We start from the raw sequence: 24,061 nt of genomic DNA, 5'->3' as shown, positions 1-24,061 counted from the left end.
TTGCACTAGAAACAAACTGGAGTTGTTAGTAGTAAACAAAGCCAGAACAAACTCTGGTTCTGTGTTAATAAACAAAACCAGACCAGAAAGCAAATCCAGCAGCACAGAGCAGAGCCCAGAGTGGTGCTGCAGACCCAGAGCAGTCAGAGGTTCCAGCTGCCCCTCACCTCCAGGGCTCCCCGCTCCACCACTGCTGCATCCCCCACCCAGCAGGGATCAGCATCTCCCTCCCTCTGCTCTTTGGGAGCTCCCAGGTACTCCCATGGAGCTCCCTCTCAGGCCTGGCTCCTGTCTGAGCTGCACCAGGCTTGTGCCAGCCCTGCACACTGATGCCACCGTGGGATGCCTGCAGGCTGTGTGTGCCCAGTGCCCCACAGCCAGCTCTGCCCCCACCTCCTCATTCCTCAAACCCCTCACACTGCACCAGCTCTGACTTTGGATCAGTGGAGCTCGGCAGGGGCTCAAGTTAAGCCTGCAGGCTTAAGGCTCCAAAGCCTCTGGATGAGCCAGGCCTGGATTCAACAGCAGCTCAAACCCTTAGCACAGCTCCTCTGTGTGTGAGCAAAACCAGCCCCAAAGCTGCTCTCAGCTCTGCCCCACTCCTCTGAGCCCCAGCAGGAGTTCCCACTTCTTCACCACATTATCCTGGGAGTTCTGAAGGTGTTCCTAACAAAACTCTGCTTTTAAGTTGGCCATAATCTTGGTAATTTAATTTTATTCCTCCAGACATCTTCATGCCCAAAATAATGGAGAGAGAGTGTTTTAAAATCATGTTTGACAACTCATTTCATCCAACTGAGCTGGATAGAGATGCCCAGGAATAAATAGATATTTGTTTTCCAATCCTACAGTGGCCTTTTCCAAGCAGCTGATTAATAGCTTGGAAAGAGCATTCACTGAAATCCTGGAGACAGAAAAGAGCTTTGGGCTGTAATGCCTTCAGCTGGTGGGGGTAACTAATGGCACATGTGCAGACAAACAATTCCACAGAACTGTGTTTAACTGGGTGAACTTCCAAGGGCTGCCCGACATCCCCCAGCAGCTGAGCTGAGTGTGGGGCTGAGACTGGGCAGGGACAGCCCCACTGCAGCACCCCTGGGATCAGCTCACGTGGAGGGTGGAGAACGAGCCCAGGGACCTCCCAAAGCACAGCACAGAACACCCCCGAGGGCAGGGACACCTCTGCAGAGCAAAGGCTCCCTGGGGCTGTTCCAGGGAGTGCAGGGCCAATCCTCGTGCTGGTTCTGTCTGTGAGGAAAGCAGCCCTTACCTTCTGCTGGGGGAACGTGGACTGGATCATGGCAGTCTCAAAGCTGTGCGTCCCCTTCAGCTGGGTCTTCTCCCACAGGGCCTTGAGGACTTGCACAGAGCTGCTTTGAGTGGACAAAGGTTCTGCAAACAGGCTCTGGAGAAAATGATGAAGATCCTTTCAGGCGTTTTTGTCACCCGGCTGTGACCAAAGAGCATCTTGTCCTCAGAGAGGACAGCCAGGAGAATAACCAGGGCTTAGCCCAGCTCCCCCTTGGGAGCTCTGGTGGATCAATGGGCTCACAATTGGATACAACATCAAATATCTCATTCCCTTTGGGCTTTTTGAAGTTTATTGCACATCCCACATCTCTGAGGTCTGTGGCTCACCGAGGATTACCCTTCAGTGAGCACTCACGACTTGGTTCTGTTCTGAAATGTTAATTTATCCCCACTTGAGCAGCACTGGCCTCTGTGAAGCACACAGAGCCCTGGGTGAGGTGCATCCCCTGGACAAACCTGGCATTTCTAGCCAGAGGGAGGACATGTCCCCACCCCTGCAGGGTTATTTGTGTTTGTTTGCAGCTCCTTCAGGTCCGGGCCTCGAGCAGCAAGAGCAGAGTTTGAGAGAGCACAGGACAGAGAGTGGGAGGAAATACAGGAGGGAAAACTCCACAGGGCATTCTCAACACAGAGTACAGGAGTTTCCAGCACCTGCACACTCACAGGACAGGCTGACACCTTGCTGGGGTGGGTCTGTCACCCCCAGAGCTCCCTGAGCCACAGGACAGGAGGATCCAGCTTCCACCACTGTGAGGGGTCCTGGAATTTCATCAGCACCAAGCTCTGCTGCATCAACAAAGCCAGGGAACTCTGTGGCTGAGAGAACATTTGTGCCTCTCCTGTATCTCCTCCGTGATCTCTCAATTAAAGAATGCATTTACACACAGGAGCCAAGATAAGAGTGCACAAACAAATCTGATTTTCCATACTATAACTATTTGATTTCACAATATGGGCAATGTCCTTCAAATGTGGGATTCCTGGATGGACTTTCTGTCTCCTCTCTCTGAGCAAACTCATCCAGCCTAATCCTGCTCTCCTGCTGTCCTGCACGAATAATTTCCCAATTTCTATCCAGGAGTTTTGAAACACAGTAGAACTCTCCATTAATATTTTTTAAATTAACTGACCAGTGTTCTTGAAAAGTGCTCATTTCTAGGAAAACACACAGGGCAGAGCAATTCAGGCTGTTCCATTCACAGCCTCCCTCACTGTGTTACAGTTTGGATAAATCCTGGGTGTTTCCAAGGCTGCCTTAGGATGGGATGAGCTGCAGTGAAAGGCTCTGTGTGTGTAAAGAAACTGAACATTGCATTTTAACTCAAACCCCATCCCTTTCATCTGGAAGTGTGAATGTAGTTTGTCTTAAACTCTCTTAGTTTCACACTATCTGTAATCTGTAACCTGTTAGGAAATTGGTGCTGCTCCTCTAAAATCCACTGTCAGCTCCTGGCTGCTTCCAAGGCACCTGGGACTCGCTGGAAGTTTTGCCTGAATGAAAACAATATGGTTTGGTCCCACCTTTTTGTTTTTCTTTTTTTAATCCCCAGACCTTGTAATCTCCCCTTCCAGTTTGAATTTGGGGTATTTAACAGAAATATAAAAACTTACAAAGCACAAAATAACTCCAGCCCAGTCGAACAAGTTTCTGAGGGATCACAAGGGCCACAAATAAATGTGAGTTAGAGGAGTGTTTAATGAGTTTAACCAGGAAACATTCCTGTCCAAGTGCCATGAGAGCAGCCCAGAGGGGCCCTGCTTTGTGTGGCCCTCACCTGCTGGAACAGGAACATGATGTGGATCCAGAGTGGAGGCTGCTGGCTCACCAGGGTGAAGCTGGATTTGCTGTACAGGCAGTAGTGGCCCTTCAGGGGACAGCTGAAGAACAGCTTTGCCACACAGCTTTGGACAGTGTCTGCAAAGAAATACATGGAATATTAAAATCAGCTACAAACCAGGGAAAAAACTCAGTGCCCATGCTGGGGTGCCAGAGCCCCGTGGGGAAACACTGCACTCAGGATCTGGGACACTCCTGCAGTCAGCAGGGCTCTGATGTGTCTGCAGCCCTAAAGAGGGACAGAAATTCAGTGTTCAGGGCTTCAAATCCTATCCTAACCCTTTACTGCCAAATGCAGCAGGGGCAGCACAGCCCAGGCAGGCTCTTCATGGTCTTTGTGCCTTCTCATGTGTTTGGGATATCAAACCATCACATCCACCAAAACTGGGTATCCTTAGCCTTATTTTAAAAGTTTGTTGGAAAACCCCTGCCCTATCAGGCCCCAGCCACGTGGGGTTGACACTTGTGGGATCTCTTGAGGTGATGGTTTTACCTGGAAATGGAGCCCTTGAGATGCACAGTTCTGCTTTTCCTAAATATTGCAGGTCATGGAATGGTTTGGGTTGGAAGGGACATTAAATCCCCTCCAGTGCCACCCCTGCCATGGCAGGGACACCTCCCACTGTCCCAGGCTGCTCCAGCCCCAGTGTCCAGCCTGGCCTTGGGCACTGCCAGGGGACAGGGACAGCCACAGCTGCTCTGGGCACCTGTGCCAGGGCCTGCCCACCCTGCCAGGGAACAATTCCTGCCCAAATCCCATCCATCCCTGCCTCTGTCCATGTGGAGCCATTTCCTCAGCACACCCAAACAGCTCTGTCAAAGGATGATAAAATGGTTTCCCCTTGCCAGCTCCTGGAGGGGTTGCTCCCAGCCCCTCCCAGCCATCTGGCCTCTCTGTAGCATTTCTGGCAGATTCCACCACCCCACTTCGAGATTTTCTGCATTTCCAGTGACAATCTGACACTTTGTTCTGGCAACACATCCTTTTGTACTTCTGGTAAACTCATTCCTCACACGTCACACTTTTACACGAACTACTGAATTTATTCCATTGCCCTCCCATGCATTCCCATCTTGATTAGATGGAAAATGTTAAAACCAAGCATTTCCAGCCTGTCTGCTGCTGGACACACAGGCTGCCTCTGCTCTCAGCCTCTCCTTGTCGGGAGATCCAGAAACCATCCCCGCTTAGTCACGTTTTCTCAAAAGTCACAACTCATTTTTCCAGTCAGGAGATTTTCTTTGAGCCTTTGTCTCCTTCCCCCTTCTCCCCACGGTGACTCACCAGGACAGCAGGGCCTGAGTCACATCTCTGCGTGGCTGGCCCGTGAGCAACACACCCCAGCAGGGAAAAACGGGGCATGCACCCACTTCTCTTGGGTTAGTGGCATAAAATCCACACACCTGAATTGTGGCTATGGGGAAAACTGGAGTTTAATCAGCCAAACCCACCGGGTCTTACCCAGACCTGCCAGTGCTCGTGTTCACTATACCAGAGGATTTGGGAAGCCAAAGGGGTTAATTAGAGCCATCCTGAGGCCTGGGGCACATGAAAGCACACAATGACATTTCCAAGGAGGCTGCTGACAGATGCTCCTCCAAACTGCAGACCCCTCACAGATGCTAAAAAAACCTTCACTCGATGCACTCAAGCAGAAATCGAGGCTTGGCCACGGGCCATGTGTATGAAAAGTGGATGTTTGAAGATGGGAAATGACTCTCAGCTAAAAATGACCCTGAACCACGTCTTGCAGTTACAAACACGGATTGACAAAGGACCTGGGAGCAGAAGGGGCAGGGCTGCAGGCCCTGGTGAGCAGCTGAGAAAAGGCCCCAGGTAGGATCGTGTTGGATGGGCTGGGGAGGACATTCCTGAATGCTGCAGCCTAAAAAAGTGCCAAAGGATCTGTGGAGGAACAGGAGCTCCTGGGAAAGTGCTCAGCAAGGTGACACTTTTGTTAGTGACACTGAGGAGCACAGGGAGGCTGAGGACACGTGCCAAAATCAGCTCCAGACCTGAGCCCTTGCTGGCTGAGCAGAAGTCCCTGGAAAACTGCAGCACTCATTTGTCACTGCCCACTGCAGCAAGCTCCTTCCCAGACAATCTCCGGGCTCTGGGCTGAGCTGAGCCTTCCTCAGGGCTGAGCCTTCCTCAGGGCTGAGCCTTCCTCAGGGCTGAGCTGCTCTGTTTGATGTGCTGAATTTGGCTCTGCCTGACAGGCAGCCCACGTTTGCTGCGTGCATCTTTCAGCAGCTCGCCGTGAGCTTCCAGGTTCCAGCTGGAACAGGGAATATCAGCTACTCCAATGCCAGCAGAATCATGGAATCATGGAGTGCCTTGGGTGGGAAAAACCTTAAATATCATCTCACTTCCACCCCTGCCATGGCAGGGACACCTTCCACTGCCCCACGCTGCTCCAAGCCCTGTCCAGCCTGGCCTTGGGCACTGCCAGGGGCAGCCACAGCTGCTCTGGGAATTCCAGCCCAGCGCCTTCCCACCCTCCCAGCCAGGAATTCCTTCCCAATACTCCATCTGACTCTGCCTCTGGCAGTTTAAGACCATTTTCTCCTGTTCTTTCATTATCTGCTGAGTTCTCCTCCTTCCTCAGCCTGGCCTGGCAGGAGAGTCCAGGTACCCCAAGAAAAGGATTTGAAGACATGAGGACATGTGAGGAGCACCACAAGACACAACCCCACCCCAAACAGTCCCCAAACGTCCCAGAAGACTGATCAAGACCCCAAGGAAATGTTCCTCCAGCCAAGGAACATTTCTCAGGCCAGCTCTGGGCGAGTCCCTGCCTTCCAGCAAGGGAATAAGCAAGGACTTGTTTCTCCTGCAGGAAACAAGGGAATGTATGTTGCAGTTTTAAAGTTCACAACCGAGTGGTTGTGCCTGGGGAAAAGGAACAAAATCCAACCAGAAGAATGCCAGTGGAGCTGTTAATTGTTACCTACTCCAGCTTCACATGCTGGGCTAAACCTGGAGGGTACAAAGTCACTGGCTCTGGGAACAATTAATGTGTTACTTGATTTACATTGGTAATCCTTTACTACTAAATGAAATCTGTTAATAGGAGTAAAAGTATGCTCATAAATTTCTTAAATAGAATCAAACCCACACATAAACATGGAACCAATAAGAAATGGATGCAACTTCTTAAATTTTGGGTTTAAGCTTTTTCAGCTTCCTCAGTTTCCTTTGCCTGACCTCTCTAGTGTGGGTTACAAAAAGTGTGCAAACAATAAATACATTTATAGGAGGAGAGGGCAATTTTTAAAGCAAGCAGCTTCAAGAAATGCTGCTTTATGTTGTTTCTAACACTGCTGACTTTGTGTGCAGGGCACAGCTCAGTCCCAAGGTTCCACCTGCAGTGGGTTACACCAACACTAACGGAGAAGGCAGGGCTGGGATGGGGTGGACACCAGCAGTGAGGCACTCAGCACAGACTCCACATCCAAGGGGCAAATCCAGAAGCTCAGAAGTCATAAAATCACCACAGAATCACAGACTGGCTTGGAAGGGCCTTAAAGCTCACTCTGTTCTACCCCCCTTCCTGCCCCTAGACCAGGTTGCTCCAAGCCCCATCCAAAAGTCCTCTGGTGGATGCCAGCACACAGGAGTGTCCCAGCTGCCAGGCAAGGCCCACCTGGAGAGCAGCCTGCTCCCAGGGCTGCTCCCAGGGCTGCTCCCAGGGCTGCTCCCAGGGCTGCTCCCAGGGCTGCTCCCAGGGCTGCTCCCAGGGCTGCTCCCAGGGCTGCTCCCAGGGCTGCTCCCAGGGCTGCTCCCAGGGCTGCTCCCAGGGCAGGTGGAAGCTCCCAGGATGTCACACATGTGTGAGGGCAGCCAGGGAAGAGCTGGGTGCATTCCCAACACTCTGCCTGTGGTCTGGAGCACCACCCTGAGTGGTGGCACTGCCATCCCCACTGCCTCCCTCCCCTCTGGGAGTGCCAGTCCTGCTGGAGAATGCCAGCTGCTGTGAGCCAGCAGAGCAGTGCTGCTCTCCTGAGCCTCCCCAGCCCTGATCCCACTGCAGGACCCATCTGTTCCCAATCAGGGCCTGGCTGATGGAATGCTGGAATTCATCAGGCCGGAGCAGGGGTGAGCACTGCAGGGGAGCAGTGAGCTTTTCCATCCACGCCGTCATCTGGTCCCCATTACCCCTCAGTTCCACATAAAACATAATAACAACCACACTGGGGGCCAGCACGCTGCAACCTGCTCCCCCTGCTGCCTCCTGCTCTGCCAGGAATGCCACGGAATGTTCTCTGGATGGATTTCCTCCTGCATAGCACCCAGGAGCCAGCAGTGACTGCAGGAAAATGCTTTCAGTATTTTTCATTGGATGTCACTGGATGTGGCCCGAGTGAGCGAGGGGGAAATGATTCCATGGTCTCCCAGGGCTCTGTCCTTTCCCGAGGAGGCTGGAGATGGCAAATCCTGATAATGCAGGTATTATAAAAAAAAAATGCTTTCCTTCCAGCAGCTCACTCAACATTCAAAGCTCTGAGCTCTGGGCATTCATGGAGGCTTTTTTATCCAAATTCCCTAAAAATCGAGCAGAACTACAGCAGGAAACGAGGGCCTGTCCTTGCTATAGCCAAATCCAGGCTCCTGTCTGGGAACCATCTGCACCCAGCCGCTCCCAAAAGCAGGACAGAGGTGGCCATGGCTGAGGCACCCTTCTGCAGGGGTGGGGAGCAGGGAGAGCAGATCAGGGGTCCTGCAGGGAGCAGGGTCAGGGTGGGAGCAGGGAGAGCAGATCAGGAATCCTGCAGGGAGCAGGGTCAGGGTGGGAGCAGGGAGAGCAGATCAGGAATCCTGCAGGGAGCAGGGTCAGGGTGGGAGCAGGGAGAGCAGATCAAGGGTCCTGCAGGGAGCAGGGTCAGGGTGGGAGCAGGGAGAGCAGATCAGGGGTCCTGCAGGGAGCAGGGTCAGGGTGGGAGCAGCGAGGCTGTGGGGTCTGCAGGGGCTCCGTGCAGGAAGAACAGAGGGGGCTGTGCCAGGAGGAGCGGAGTGGGCTCAGTCCCAGCTGGATGCTGGGGCTGACCCACACCAGCACCGTGACATGACCAACAGCCACAGGATCACCTGAGCTGCAAAGCTTTGGGTGGGTGAACCCAAACCTGCCATCAGCAACACCCTGCAGGTACCAGGGGAATGCAGGATCCCAGCCCATCCCCAAAAACACGGGCTGAGGAAAACTCTGCTGAGCTCCGTGGAAACTGAAGAGCCTGACAAATAGGGTGGCTTGTTGTTTTTGTCTTCTTTTGAGGAAAAGATCCCCAGGATTAAGAGGCTTTAAGTAATGAACATGATGTAAAAAAATGCCTCAAATTGCATCAGGTATGTCAGAGATGTGGGTCAGGGCACAAGGCTTCAAACTAAGCAGGAACTGAACCAGCAAATGGATTTTTGTGGGTTTGGGTTCCTTCTTTCTGCCCCCTCTCTGACTGCAGTGTTATTAAAAAAAAAATAAATCCCTTATGCACGAGTCTGGTGTTGCAGCTTGTCTGCTCTGTGAAACACCCCCAGCTCAGCCCTTTTCTTTAGGATAAAACCTCCTGGCCAGCAGCCCAGTGCTAACACTGCTCCTGCTGTAGGATCATCACCCAATTCACAGCTCTCCCCTGCCCAAGGCACAGCCAGCCAAAAATAGTAAATATTAAACAACAGGGCTGACATGGCAATTTTTCAAGGTCTGTATGAGGCATCTTCAAAATGTCACAGACAGTTCATGGATCCACCCTGACACTTCTTAACCTGCAGCCCTTCCCAGCTGTAAAATCTGACACTCCAGTTAATATTGCATCCATTTGGACATGGAATATAAATTGAATGAGCTTAGAAGTCAACAAGGAGCCTGCAAATCACACCCTGTAAAGCAAAAGTACTCCGTGAGGGGTAAGACCTACACAGCAAACATCTGACTCAAGAGCAAAAAAGCCAATTTGCAAATCACAGACAATTTAACAGAGCAGAGGTGCCTATTTTGTGTGTTTTGAAGCTGCCTCTGACAACTTCATTGTTGTTCTCCAGCACCTGGATCAGGGCAGGCTCTCAGTTAATCCTCCCAGTCACTCGTGATATTGCAAATCTCTTTTCCAGGCTGCAGAGTCCATTTATCTCCACATGGAGGTCTCTGATTTTCCTCACACTCCTGCAGCCACTCTTATCCTTTATCCTTCAAACTGAGGCTCTAATTGAGGCAGGCAATCCCAGGATGGGCTGGGTTGGAAGGGACCTTACAGCACCTCCAGTTCTGGGTAGGGACACCTTCCCCTGTGTCATTAGTGCCCAGATCTGAGGGGTCCCACAGGAAAATTGGGATATTCCCAAGGTTCAGTCCTCACCAGCACATCCCATTTTGGAGGAGCCCCAGTCTGGGGTTGGGCAATGAGGAATTCACCCCGTTCCCAGCCAGGCTGCCCCAGGTCAGACACCGCCAGCAGCAGGAATGCAAGCAGGGCTGGAATTCTGGTCAAGACAGCAGAATTTGGCCCATCAGCCCTTGGAAATTCTTCTAAGGGCCATTAACACCCTGCTGACCCCCCGGAGCTGCACTTGAAATCCCAGGAAAGGCCAAGGAAAGGGAAGGTTGGGAAATGTGCACTCTTGCAACACATTTTGCCACTATTTCCTTCAAATACTCTGCGTCGTGAGGGGTTGTTCTGGAGTTCTTATCTTTTCATATCTTCCACGTCTTACACATTAAATTTCCAGTTCAAGACTCCCACACAGCCAACATAAAACCAGCCAGCTATGTTTATTAATGTTTTCTAATCTTGCTTTTTTCTGCTAAACACATTGGTGAAATGTAAAACACGCCTGTTAGAGTTTGGGGATCTCTGAAGTGCAGTAACTGCAGGTTTTTGGAGAGGTTTATGCAATATCTGGAATATTAACAGAGCTGTCCCTGGTGGAATGAGCTGGGCTGCATTTCTTCAACAGATTTAGAACGAGTCCCATAAATCTCTGCTCTGCACATGTGTCCGTGCTCAAGGAATTTCCCTAGGAATGCTAGTTGAGGATTTTCAGGAAATTACAATAGTTTGAATGAATTTAGAAATAGTCATATGCCTAGGATGTATCATAGGAGGTATTGCAGAAAGGAAACTGAGCAATACATTAAAAAATATTCAATATATGGGATTTCATTAACGTGGGGTCAGAGCACTCAGCACTTCAAAAGCCACGGTGTTCACTCTCATGTTTTCACTGGAATTTTATAGAGCACAAGTTTTATCCTTAATTCTACCAAATAACTATTTCAACTACTAAACCTGGAATTTAAGGTATTTAGGAAATTCTTCAGAAGCATAAGTTTTTAAAATATATAGAGAAAGAATAAAAGGGATATAATTCTTTCTCTATATATTTTAAAAACTTATGAGTGGAAACTGCTTTTCTACTTCTTGACCACTGAGAAAGGAAAGAAATAATTCTTTTATCAACTTCAGTTGATGCTTATTGGAGCTGAAGTGACATTGAAGGTGAAGATGATGTTTGAAGTGACTGAAAATTGAATTTATTAAATTAAATTACATTACATTTACTGAGGCAGCTGCTCTTTGGGATCAACATGGGCCATGCAAGGGTTGGGCTGTGAACAGCTCGGGGCCACCAGTGAGGGGCTGGATGCACCCAAATTCACCTCAAAAGGAGTAAGCAGGAGGCTCCAAACCCAACCCAGCCCAATCCAGCCCAACCCAAAGCATTCACTTCAAAGAGGAGCAGACCACAGACCCCCAGGGATGAAAGCAGCAAACATTAAAGCACCCCAGGGACTGGTGAGATGGGATCCAACCCAACCCATCAGGGATCTGCCCTGCTGTGCCCTCAGGGAGTTTTGTGGTTGGAATTTTGTGCTGCCCTGAGGGTCCTGACCTGCAGTGCCTCAATCCAGCTGATTTAATAACCTGAGAACGAGGAAGGAGCCCCAGATCTGCCCCAGCCCAGGCCAGCAGCAGCCCCGTGGATCAGCACGGGCCCATGGCACGGGCACTGTCCAGCACACTGCCATCCCTGGTGTCCAACCCAGCTCCACAGCTCCAGCCTGGAGCTGGGAACGGCCCCTCCTGCCCTGCCCGTGTGCCCAGAGGCTCTGCCACCCCTCGGGGTTCATTCCCCATGACAGCCAAAAGGAAATCTTCTCTTGAGCTCTCATGGGAGTCAGGGAGAGGCCAGGGATGCACTGTGTCCCTGAAGGAAATGAATCCTGGAAGGTTCCAAAAGATTCCATTTGGGAAAGACATTTTCCAAAGCTGATGTTCCTCCCTGCCTGTGCTGGAGGGACACAGCTCCCCTTAGCCTGAGCCCTGAGGGGAGCCTGGGAGGGAGTTAAAGTCCTTGGGAAGGCTCACCCCGCTTACCTTCGATCACACACTGCTCAGGGATGGGAATCCTCCTCCCCATCTCCATCACATACTCCTTCACTTTGCCCAGGTTTTCCTTCAGGTGCAGGTACAGCTTGTCCTGGCATTCCCCAGCCCCCGTGGCCGCCTCTGCCGTGCCCTCCGTGGCCATCTCCGGGGTCAGTCCTGGGCTGGCTGCCTGGGGGTGATCTGCACTTTGCTGTGAAACCAGGGGGTTCCCCACGGCCACCGCCTCGGGGTGGGCCCCCACAGGCCCCTTCTCGTGTTCCTGGCTGAGGTAGATCTCGGAGAAGGAGATGCCAGCAGGGATCTCCCCGTCAGGGCCTCCCTCCGAGCTCAGCCCCTTCATCCTGAGCGCGTGCAGGGCCAGGCTCTTGGACCTGCAGGGGAGGGAGGGAGGAGGGGAAAAGGGTTTGGAATACAGGCAGGGCACAGAAATCCCCCCAAAACCTGCCCCAGTGTGGGGCTCACCCAGCCAGGGGCAAGAACCTTCTGGGAAATCTGCATTTCAAAAGCCAAGCTCAAGCCACAGCTTTAATGAGCAAATGAAATGAAATAATATCCAAATGATATCCACAAATCCCAACATCTGCCACGGGAAGAGCGAGGCAGCCCCTCTGCAAGGATCTTATAACCCCGGGGGTGGCGTGGCTGCTTTACCAATCACATCATAAAAATGTGCCAAAAAACCCAGCAGCATTTCACAGAACCAGGACCCAGCCTCCAGCCCTTCCTGCCCTGGATCCGTGCTGGGGATGGAGGGAGCAAAGAGGGCAGAAGTGGCTGAAGGGCAAATCCTGGAGCAGGAAGAGCAGAGCTGTGGGGCAGGGACAGCCTGAGGACCCTGCAGGTCACTGGCATTGATAAATATTATTAATGATGACTGCAATTCTGTCATGGATAAATGTTGTTAGTGATGACACCCCAGAAGAGCTCTCAGGACCTGACTTTCTGTGATATCTCAATGCAGCTCTTTTCCTGCCCTTTCTGCTGCTTTAGGGCACAGAAAAGATTAAATGGGTTCCCCAGGGAAGCTGTGGCTGTCCCTGGATCCCTGGCAGTGCCCAAGGCCAGGTTGGACACTGGGGCTGGAGCAGCCTGGGACAGTGGGAGGTGTCAGTGCCATGGCAGGGGTGGCACTGGGTGGGCTTTGTGGTCCCTTCCAACCCAAACCATTCTGGGATTTAAAAAGATTCCATCCAGCCCTTAAGTTCACAGATGCAAAATTTGGTTAAAATGAGGTTTATGCTGCCTGTGGGTACTGTATGAGCAGACCAAACCCTCCATGTTTGATAAAGTTTTATGCCAAAACTGATCTCCCTGAACCCCACACACATTTTCCAGAGCCATACCTGTTAAACCTCATATCCTTCCTTTCTTCTTTAGAAACCTGGCCCAGGCTGTATCTCCTCACTGAGCCAGGGGTGCTGTTGTCCACATTTATTTTCTCTTCAAAAGCCTGGATTTTAACTTGCAGCTTTTCATCTTCCTCACTGCCATTCACGACAGATTTTAAATCATCCAGTGGCACAGGATGTTCTGCCTCAGGGTCGTTTTCCATCCTGAGGAAGCAGAAAGCAGAGGTGTAACCCTGGCACACTGTGGTCATTGTGCTGATGCTGTGTCTCTGCCTGGGACTTGTGGTTTGGATCTGGTAAAATAATTATGTTTAAACAGAGATTCCCTGAGGTTATTTGCAGGAACATCCTCTAGATCAACATCTCTGATGGCTCAGAAACATTGAACACCTCTGACAAACCCAGATTAGAAACTGCCAAGCACCAGCAAATCACAGTCCCTGATGGTCAAATTTTTTCATCTGAACTCAAACCATTCTCTGAAAATTCCTGAACACTGACTTATTGCATTATTTTCACAAGGCAAAAGTCAAGCTATTTGCAGACTTTATAGAATTCTGTGGTTTTAAAGCTTTGACCAAAGTACATGCAGTTCTTACTGAATTACTGCACTCTGAGAAAGAAAAATACCTTTTGAAACTCAGGAAAAGTTCTAAGCAATGCCACTCCAGCTCAGCAAAGAGAAAATGAAGAGTTAAAATGAACTTGTGGGACTGCAGGGCAAGTAGTTTTGCTTTGGATTTGTTATGTTTGTCTTAAAATCACAGAATCAGAGAATCATGGAATGGTTTGGGCTGGAAGGGACCTTAAAGCCCACCCAGTGCCACCCCTGCCATGGCAGGGACACGTCCCACTGTCCCAGGCTGCTCCAAACCCATCCAGCCTGGCCTTGGACCCTGCCAGGGAGGGGCAGCCACAGGATGTAACATTTTAATGCAAAATTCAAAGGTAACTTTCAAAAAAAATTGAGGGAAGCTTTTGATGTTACAGGACAAAAAGAAATCTGCTGGAAAAGACGCTGCTGGTAAAAATGTGCTGGGTTCCCTCTAAGAGCTTTGAAAATGGCTTTTTCTGGGTTCCTTCACTGCTCAGAGCCTGCAGAGAGACTCAGCTCCTCCCAATATTTGGCCATGTGCTGGAAATCTGAATTTTGAGTATCTTTACTCTGCCTTGGAGAGGCTGCAGCAGCAGCAGGACTGGATTTCCCAGGGACCAACTGCAAGAGCATCATTGCTCCTTCCCCTGTCCCTCTCCTGCTGGGGTGATGTGCACGTTCCCATCTCGCTCCTGCAAGCAGGGAGGAGCTGGCACAAAAACTCCTGGGGGCAGCACAAAGCAAACAGGAATCTCTTGGACAATCAAGGGGGATTGGACAGCATTTAAACTCTACCCACAACTCTAAAACCAGTTCTGGCTATTTCTTTATTTGATTTTCTTTCCCCTGATGAACAAACATCGGAATAGCTAAATCTGTAAAACATGGATATATAAAACCACAAGTGAGGGGTTTAACACAGCCCTTCCAAAGCAGCAGAGCCTCACAAGTCATGCTCGCAGTGGGGAAGCCTATTAAAAACTCCCCAAACTGCAAATTACCAGCTGTAAAAAGCCAGGTTTTTAAAAAACAACCAGAGATGTGGCATCACAAAATGCACTTTTTCACTTGTTTTGATAAAGGCAGCTCAGGATATCTCTCAGGGGAGCTGGCAAGTTTTGTCTTGCTTTGTTTTCGATTTAAGCAAGATCTCATAATATATTAACACTGAGGAGCACTTGAAAAATATTCTTCTGTAATAAAGACCCTTGATGTGACCTTTTCTAACAAATCTTTCTGGGGATGTAGGACAAGATTTAATTTATTGGGAAGCAGTCACTCCACCACAGCTCCCAACACTGCTCCCATTGTGGGAGCTGAGCTCTCAGGAAAACTTCAGTTCCCTGTGTAAATATGGGCAAAGCCTCAGGGCACAGAGAGGGGATTGATGGACTGATGGGCTTTGGGAGTGACAGACCCCAGCCAGGGAGCCTTGGTGATGTTTGGAATTAAAAATGCTCTTTCAGACAGCACCTCTTTGTCCAGCATTCTCCTGCTGAGCTCCCATGGCTTTGTGAAGGGACTGCAAGGAAGTACTTCTGAAGAATCATAAAATCGCTATGGATGGAAAAGAAAGATGGATGAATCCTGTTTTTCACATGTAAAGCAGAAAAAAGTCCCTCCTAGGGTGTGGAGGGTGGGCTCCTCAAGCCACCATCTCACTTTGGCCCCTGTTGGTGCCAGGATCTCCAGGTGGGAAGCAGAGGAGCTCTGGGTGCCCAGGAGCTCTCCTGCGCACCAGCCTCGTGCTCACATCGGTTCTGATGGCTCCAGGCTTTTAAATCCTCTGGACAAATGTCCCTCAATGTCCAGGTGATGCATGAGCATAAAGGACATTTCTGCAGACCAGCAGCACCCTTGTCACGGTGCCAGTGGGGCGCTCACGGTGGGAAAAGGGGATCCCAAAGGGAGATTAATGAAAATACACCTGGGTCTGTGGCCAGGGCTTCACCTCTGTGCACATGGAGGCCACAAGGATGGATCAGGTGCTTGTGGTTTGTTAAGGGAGAGAAAATCACCTCCTCTAACAGGATGGACAAGAAAGTTTGAAGAAGGCAAGCGGTGGAGGAGAGGTCATGGAATTGTCAGCAGAATCCCAGACTGGTCTGGGTTGGAAAGGACCTTAAAGCTCATCCCATTCCACCCCTTCCATGGACAGGGACAACTCCCACTGTCCCAGGCTGCTCCAAGCCCTGTCCAGCCTGGCCTTGGGCACTGCCAGGGATCCAGGGGCAGCCACAGCTGCTCTGGGCACCCTGTGCCAGGGCCTGCCCACCCTGTGAGTAAAGAACTTGCTCGTGTTTAACCTAAATCTCTCCTCTTCCAGTGTAAAACAATTTCAAGCAACACTGGGAGGAGCAGCATTGGTGCAGCCTCTTGTGCTCAGTGCTTACCCAGAACAAGGACTTTGAAGCTTTCTTTCCCTTTAATTGACTACATTGCCCCTCTAGGTTGGATCAGTCCATTAAAACCCTGTATATGCTCTTTAAAAGCCCCTCTGGGACTGAATAACTTACAATTTCGGGACAGTAAGGAGCAGCAGGGCATAGCCTGGTTTTAATTATGCTCCCCAGTTCCTGCATGTGAAATTCCCTGTGTCAAACAATGCCAGGCCAGCCGTGGCTCTGAAGAAATCAGCTTCTCCTTATGTAAACACAGGAGTTTTGGAAGGAATGGTTACAATCCAGGCACACAGCTCAAAATCCTGGTTTCCTCTCACAGCACAAACACTCTGGATTGCTGCTTTCAGCTCAGTGACTGCTGCAGCTCCAGAGCTGGGAGGGCACTTCCATCTCCACATCTGGACTGGTCCCACTTCCCAAGCACAAGTCAAAATCAGCTCTGCTTCAATCAGCAGAGAACTCTCATTCAGCCCTGTCTGATTTAGCTGATACTCTGAAATGTAAAACCAAATGGCTAAAAACTGAAAAAACAGCATCTTGCTGTGATCTCTCACAGCCATGTTGAGATAATGAGAGCACAGAGGGTTGGGGAGGGAATGAAATTCAAAATAAATATAGAAATAAATAAAATCAAGGAGCAGAAAGAGAAAATCATCTGTAACCACACTCACACTGACAATGAAGCTTCTACTCTTCAGCCAGTCCTTAACAAAGAGAATTTTAGCGAGAAACAGCCAGATTTTGATGAAAACCTTGTTTTTAACTGGGTTTTTTAAGCAGCTCTAGAGACAAATGTTAAGCACAGAATATGATAAGGAATAGGAATATCACAGTATTTTAACAAATAAAGTAATTTCTCAACCATGAATGGAAGGTCAATGATGAGTTGTGAATGTCAGGGGCTGGTTTCTCCTGAGGTTCTGCCATCAGGTGAAGCCTGGACGTTTCTCACAGCCTCACAGTCAGATGAGGGGCTCTATCTGTGCTCCTCTCCTTTTCATTTTTACCTCTCTCCAGGACACCAATGATTTGTTTCTCCACTGACCTCAGTGTTTTGGCTCCACCGCTCCCAGTCTGGCTCCAGGGCCGGCCTTCACCGTTAGGAGTTTTTTGACATCTGTGTTCCATTTTTTCAAAGAATCACTTCTCCTCTGTGCCCCCCTGACCTAGTGCACTATACACAACTGTAATTACGAGCCTCTCACTAATTAGAAGTGACTGCCACCCTGTATTTAAGTAGCATTCCTATCCTCACCGTGACGAACATCACAGCGCTGTAACCTTAGCCCGCATGGCCAGAAGCAGCTGAGTGAGCACAACATCTCGCTGTGGATGCTTCAGAAAATTTTTTCAGACCTTTTTTTTTTGGACAAATCTTCACCAGGGAGCTACGCCAGCCATTGTTCTCATCACCCTCAGTGGGCATTTTCTAGAATAAACTCAATGATAATTGTGAGGCCTGACTTCACGGATTTATTTTTAACCGAGGCTTTTTTAGCTTGTCTAACTCGGCTTATCTGGGGCACGGCTTTCCTCCTGGCAATGGGAGAGTGTTTAACAGAGTCAGACAGAGTTTGACAGGAGTTTTGGTGCCTCCCAGAGCCCTGGAGGGGGCTGAGGCTCTGCCAGACCCCGGTACCTGGCTGGCGCGGCGCCGTCGGCGTCGAGCTGCCGCGCGAGCAGCCTGGCGATGGCAGAGAAGCTGTTGCTCATGCGGTAAATGTCCCTGCTCTGGGCGCCCAGGATGCTGGAGAAGGTGTCCGTGAGGCTCTTGATCTCCAGCAGGAGGATGTGGTGGAAGGAGTGCTCCATGCTGGCCAGCTGGTTCACCAGATACAGCAGGGACGCTCTGGCTCGCTCCTGGGCAGTGGGGAGATAAGAGCAGTGCTGAACAGGAGTCCACTGTGTGCTGTGTGAGGGGTTTGTGTGCTGGGACTGAGTCACCGTCCCTGGGGAAGGGTGGCTGCCCCACCATGACACAGGCAGCTGCCTCAAACATGGTTTATTTGTGGTTACTCTGAAGTGACCTCTGTTCCTCTTGGTGTTACCTGACCCAGCTTAACTGGGAACATCTTGTCTCCTCCTCAGACCTAGAGCCACATCCCTGAAGGCTCTCTGGGGGCCCTGCATTGTTCTGGGTTGGTGTATCAGCCTGGCCCAGCAGCACCAAGCTGCCCTTTCACCTTTGATGAGTTTGGCCCAGCTACTCTGTAAAACCAGAGAATGGTTTGGAAGGAGCTTAGAGACCACCCAGTCCCACCCCTGCCATGGGCAGGGACACCTTCCACAGGCTGCTCCAAGCCCCACCAACACCTCCTGGAATGGGGAACATCCATCCTGGATCTGAACATCTCCAGATTAGGGCTCCTCTGTTACAGTGGTCCTAATTGGATTGGGTTCCACAGTCCTAAAAACACCCAAGTGGGAAAAGCAGTGAAAAACCCAGCAATTAACTCAGCAACTCCCACCAGATCCTTCACTGGGGGAATCCTTTTACTCAGGGAAGCCCACTTGGTCCTCAGCAGATGGATACAGAAAGTGGGAGATGTTTGGATTTCAGCCTGTGCTGAACACAAACAAAGGCAAAAACAAACAGCTTTCTTCTTCCCCAGGGCCAGCAGGGAGCTCATGTGCCATGCACGTGCTCTGGGCTCTGCAGGGTCCCAGCCCCATTTCCTCCTCTCCTCTGGGACCTCGTAACCAGAGAGCAAAAACCGCTGAAAGTCAGATTCCAAATCCAGCTGGGCTATAAAAACACCCAGGGGACTCTGGCAGGACATGGCCCAAGCACCATGGGCAAGACTTTTTTTTGAAGAGCAAGTCAATGTAATTCAAGGGAAAGCAGCTCTGCTGCGTGGTGCCATGACAGAGATAAATGGGAAGAGTGGAGCAGACAAACTGCCTCCCTCCAGCCATGTGGGGGAAAGCTCCAGCTGCACCCTGGGCTGGGCTGAGGTGACGAAGGAGCTTTTTCCTCAATGGCTTGGACGAGGTTGACTCTTTGGTGCACAGTCACTCATTTATTTGAAAGCCGATCCTTCCTCCAAGAGATAAACAGAGGCTCAATTAACATTTAAAACACATTTTTGTTTTCTAAACAAACTGTGCAGCAGACTAAATGGAGGAGCAGTTTTGACCGTTTTCCTGTCACTTTGATCCAGCTGGAGAGTCTCCAGCCATGCTGAAATGCTGCTACTCGCCTGGAGTGAGGTACAAGAACAATAAACTTGCCTGAGTAATATAATATGTAACTGTTATACAAAACAAAATTAAAGCAAAATAGCTCAACATGAAAGCAGCCGTTATCCCTGCCACAATTCTTATCCAAGATGTTTCACAAAGCCTATTTGGATGCACCCTGTTATTTCAGCAATGCCTGTTTGATGTATCCGTGTATTTTCTCATAAGCAGCACTTACATTTTATGGCATTACATCTGCCAGAAGGTGAAGAGCAAAGCACAGGCAATGAGGTGTGGCAAAGTATTGTGCTTTTTTCTCAAAAACAGGTTCAGGAGACTACAAAAAGATCACAGGGCTTTCAGAAATAACTCCAACTCCCAGGTGGTTCAAAACATAGGGGGAAAAATAAAGTGTCCGATTGCCTTGAGTCCCAAGATGGTTTTTCATTTGCACAAATTTATGGTTAAGGGACAAGTTCTGATTTCAGCTTGCCTCCCGAGAGTGTCGCTGACATAAACAGAAGTGGTGTGTGCAAACAAGGGGCAACCTTTCAAACCCAGAGCTCTCCTCTCTCCCGGGGTCCCTGGAAGCACAAGAGGCTTTTCCTAGGAGCCAGCAAGGATTTGCTGCTCAGATCCAGAGTCTCAGCTGTCAAGGGCCAAGCCTCAATCCTCGCCACCTCTTTTCCCCAGGCAAGGCTTCCAGTGAAACAAAACATCAACAAATAAAATTCCAGCACTGCCATTGATGTTTCCTTGCCTGCTTGTTTTGCTTGGCGGGGCAGGGGACGCCGGCTCCTGTCAGAGAAGTACCAGAATATCCCTGGCACGGCTCGGTGACAGGCAAGAGGGGGAGAAGGGGTGAGGGAGGGTTTTGGGAAGGCCCTGGAACGGGGGGCTGTGAGATGAAACCATCAGAGGCACACGTGGGTTGATGGTTGGACTCGATGGTCCTGGAGGTCTTTTCCAGCCTGGGAGGTTTTATGCTTCCATGACCTCACCTACGCTCAGGAATCAGCCATGGAGGCGTTTCCTTCTTCTCTCAGGTGAGGAGATTCTTTTTGTAAGACCAGCTTAGACGGGGCTTGGAGCAACCTTGGGTAGTGGAAGTGTCCCTGCCCATGGCAGGGGAATGGGATGAACCTCAAGGTCCCTTCCAACCCAAATCACTCATTTTAAGATCTTCCATAACTCAGAATTATTCACACTTCCTAACTTTCTAGAGAGCAAAACGAGAGGAGCCATTGATCTGCTGGTGGAACATTCCCCTCTGCCACCCTCTGTGTGCTGTTGTTATCCCTGTTTTTGAGTCTGGAGCAGGGTCCCAGGATCTCAGTGACAAACACAGCAAACAAATGACAAATGTGTCCTCCCCAGGGGCTGGGATGCTGCTGCGTCAGCAGCTCCCTAAAAATCAGACTCGTGACACAAGACATGGTGAGAGCTTGCTCAACACTTACTCCAGAGAGACTGGACATGAATTTTTCAGTGCAGGCTGTGTGTGCTCCACTCAGGAGATTGGCATAACCACATAAAACCAACAGGTTAAAAATATGAGGGGAAAATATTCTGTGAATCATGTCTTAGTAAACTTTACTCTAGTGTGTAATTTCCAGCACTACATGAAATCCAACAGGGTCAGTTGGTTCCTCGCTTATTCTCGGTTTGGTATAAAACAATCACAGCCACAAAAGGCAAAATACATAAATTCATTCCCTTTGAAGTAGCAGAAACTCAGTGGAAACGGAGCCTCAGAGACAGCCAGATGGGGAGAGCTGGTTCAACACCCCAAAACCGAATCTGAATAAAATCCTGCAGCTCTGAGCCCAGCTGTGCTCAGCTGAGGATTGGCTGGTTAGCAACTGTAAAGTTTCTAGAAAATGCTGACTCTCAAAGACTAAATACACAATTAAATGTGGTCACCTGCAGATCTTATAGAAGTAAAACTTGCCAGGGAATAGAAGTAAACAAGGAGAGAACAACAAACTTCATTTGGCTCCCAGGCCTCAATGGGATTTTGGCTCTTTCCACACAACAGAAATATGATTTACAGAGCCAAACCAAATCTGGTTTTGATTCTTCTGGGATAAATTTAATTTTACACGAATATAAAGCTCCAGATCGGTAGAAAGAGCAAGGATGGTGTCTTCCTGTGCTGCTCAGACACACAAGGCCCAGCCAATGCACACCCACATTAATTGCCAAAGGGAGAAGGACTGCAGTAAGATCATCTTTAATGTCCCTCCCCACCCAGACCGTTCCATGGCAGGGCAGTCTGGTCACTCGTGAAGAAACAAATACGTGGATGCCTCACTTTATACAAGGTTAAAAGCAACCCCAACCAAGCCAACCCCAAACCCAGGCAGGTCCTTTTGTTTCCCACCTCACCTCATCGAGATGTCCAACAGCTCCGAAGATCTTTGCTGTCTGCCCAATCAAACTGGGAAAGCTCTCACCAATTTCCCTCAGCGTGGGAAGGAAAGGGGCCAGGGCTGCAGGCTCGTAGCTGGAGATTTCCAGAAGGATGTTTAGAATCACCTCACTGTGGTTCGGGTCCCTCAGGTGTCCAAATAAAAATGGCAAACACTCTTTCAGCACCTATTAAAAAATCAGAAACAAATTGGATCTCTGTTTTGAATTGTGAACACATATAACCAGAGGAGATACCACCACCAGAGTGATAAAAATAAGCCACCAGACTCTGAGTTAATAGAAGAGTTTTCTACCCTTGGTGACCTTTGGATGGAGTTATCACTGGGGTCAATCCAAGTTCAACTGAACATATGGAATAAGGGTAAGCTCTGCTTTAAAATATGGCAGTTATGCATAAGTAAGTAAGGAAATGCTCAATTAAAAAAAAACAAAAAACCACCCAAACCCCAAAAAACCACCTTTACCAAATATTTCCCTTGCTCCAGGCCAGTCTATATTTTATTGATTAAAACAATATAAGACTCAGCCTTCCTCAATGATGCAGTAAATTAAAGTACTTGTAGAAATTTTTGGGTTCCACAAGAAACTAAACAACGTGATAAGGTCAGGAGCTGGAATAGAGGGAAAAACAGGGGGCAAGACCCTCATTGCATAATAAATGTGCTGTAGGTAAGTTGTAATTTCTTGTAAGAACCCAATTTTCAGGACACTGAGGGTGTAGTCCTCAGAGCCATCTGCCAAACAGGATGCAGTTGTGTACAAATCCCCAGTGAGGGATTAATTCAGGGTACACAGGCACACTAATGCACCTTGGATTCAGGGAAACTGCAGCATCTGTGGAAAAGACATCCAGACACAGACACGGGGCATAAAACAACCACTTCTTCTGTTCTCTCTCTCTCTCTTTTTTTTTTTTTTTTTGAGGATTATCAGTTCTCATCAGTTCCTAAATCACTTTAATTGCCCTTGACATGGATTCTAATACAGCTCATGTACACTGACAGAAACACAGTTATGGGAATTCACACTCAGCTGAGAGAGGAAGAGCCAAAAACACTGGAGACAAATGGTTCAACCCAAACCTTTTGGTCCAGTAGAGCCTTTGCTCTGTTGTCCTTACGACTAGGTGGAGGACTTGGAAGGGAATTAGAGAGTTTACAGGGAATTAGGCTAGGAAGGCACTGCCCTGCACTGTGGGATTGCTGTGAAGCACAAAGGAGGGGCAGGGGGATGTTGCGGGTGTGGTTTACCCCCAGCTCTCTGTTCCTGGCCACGGCGTGCAGGAGCCTGAGGAGGTGCAGCTGCTCGGGCGGGTCCAGCCGGGCCATGGGTGCCACCAGGTCCCGCAGGCGGGCGAGGATGGGCTGCGGCTGCTGCTCGTAGAGCGCGGGCAGCACCCGCAGCAGCAGCGAGTTCCCTGGGGACACACGGGGACAGGGCAGCTGTCAGGCCGTGCCAGCGCTGGGGACAGCCCCACAGCGCCAGCACGCTCCTGAGACACCCCTTCAACAATCACAGAACAGACTGGGGTGGAGAGACCTGAAAGCTCCTCTCGTTCCACCTCCGCCCAACCCAGGGGGCTCCAACCCGGCACTGAAGGATCACCAGTACAAAACCAGGAGGAATAAAACTGTAAAAATTATACACTGGGCCAAGAAACCAAATGAATTATCAAAATAGAGTGAATCATTGTAGGCATAACAACACTGTGTAAAAAACCCCCACTAATTGCTATTAATTATAATTTTAATTCTGAATATCATGAGAATGCCACTTAATGAGCTTTCAGTTTCGGATGATGCTCTGTTGAGTCCTAGGCCAAACAAAGTGTGATTTCAATTAACAGAGAAACAAAAGAAGAAAGAAGAGAAATGACCAAGAAACAACAAAAACAACAAAAGACAAAAACTACAATTCCCCTTTGCTGAGATTCAGATTTTCAACGTAAATAAGCATCATATGGAAGGAATAGTTGGTTAACAGAGAACTAAACATGCATTTGAACAGAAATAGTTAAGGATGCCATTTCCAGGAATAGAAAGGAGCCAGAGAGAGCCAACTGCAGACAGACAGAGATATGCTAAACCCTCTCTCACACGTTTTCATAAGATGTCTGTGCATAATTCAATTTGAAGCCCAGGCTCATACCAAAATATATAACTTCACATCGCAGAACATGCCTGCCTCAATGGATTTAAGTTTCACTTGAGCAACATATGGAAAACATCTGCCTATTGCAACCTAGTATGGCTCCTTTTTGTAAACCCTTGGAAGTCCTCATGGCCTCTTTGGATTTGGTTTCCAAGAGGAACCAGCTCTCTGGCCTGCTGCTTTTCCTCCCATTTACATCCGAGCCGCATAACTTTGGAAGATAAGCAGATCTGGTCATGGATGGTAGCAAAAGGATATTTGGGTTCAGACTGGAGCACGTGGGGCTCTTGCCAGATACAGAAAATGCACCCCAGGACACGGCTGGGTCTCACAGCCTCCCCCCTGAGCCCAGAGACGAGCACATAACTCACGGCAGGTTCAGACAGCTCTGAGCCAGCAGCTCCTCATGATCCCTGAGGGT

At 49.5% G+C, this 24,061-nt stretch overlaps 1 protein-coding gene across 1 annotated transcript in view; it reads right to left on the bottom strand.

Annotated features, from left to right (window-relative positions):
• The window catches only part of VEPH1 (ventricular zone expressed PH domain containing 1), a 49,046-nt gene that overhangs the window by 9,602 nt on the left and 15,383 nt on the right, over nucleotides 1-24,061 (bottom strand). The window contains exons 4-10 of the mRNA XM_063408170.1: nucleotides 22,740-22,906; nucleotides 21,445-21,654; nucleotides 17,516-17,736; nucleotides 12,874-13,083; nucleotides 11,519-11,901; nucleotides 3,087-3,226; nucleotides 1,271-1,405 (exon numbers count right to left, since the gene is read on the bottom strand). Coding sequence (XP_063264240.1) covers nucleotides 1,271-1,405; nucleotides 3,087-3,226; nucleotides 11,519-11,901; nucleotides 12,874-13,083; nucleotides 17,516-17,736; nucleotides 21,445-21,654; nucleotides 22,740-22,906 — 1,466 coding nt within the window. The remainder of the gene's footprint in view (nucleotides 1-1,270; nucleotides 1,406-3,086; nucleotides 3,227-11,518; nucleotides 11,902-12,873; nucleotides 13,084-17,515; nucleotides 17,737-21,444; nucleotides 21,655-22,739; nucleotides 22,907-24,061) is intronic.

This window comes from Prinia subflava, chromosome 11 (genome assembly GCF_021018805.1).
Source record: "Prinia subflava isolate CZ2003 ecotype Zambia chromosome 11, Cam_Psub_1.2, whole genome shotgun sequence".
In the NCBI taxonomy this organism is placed as follows: domain Eukaryota; kingdom Metazoa; phylum Chordata; class Aves; order Passeriformes; family Cisticolidae; genus Prinia; species Prinia subflava.
This window is presented reverse-complemented; position numbering and strand designations above follow the sequence as displayed.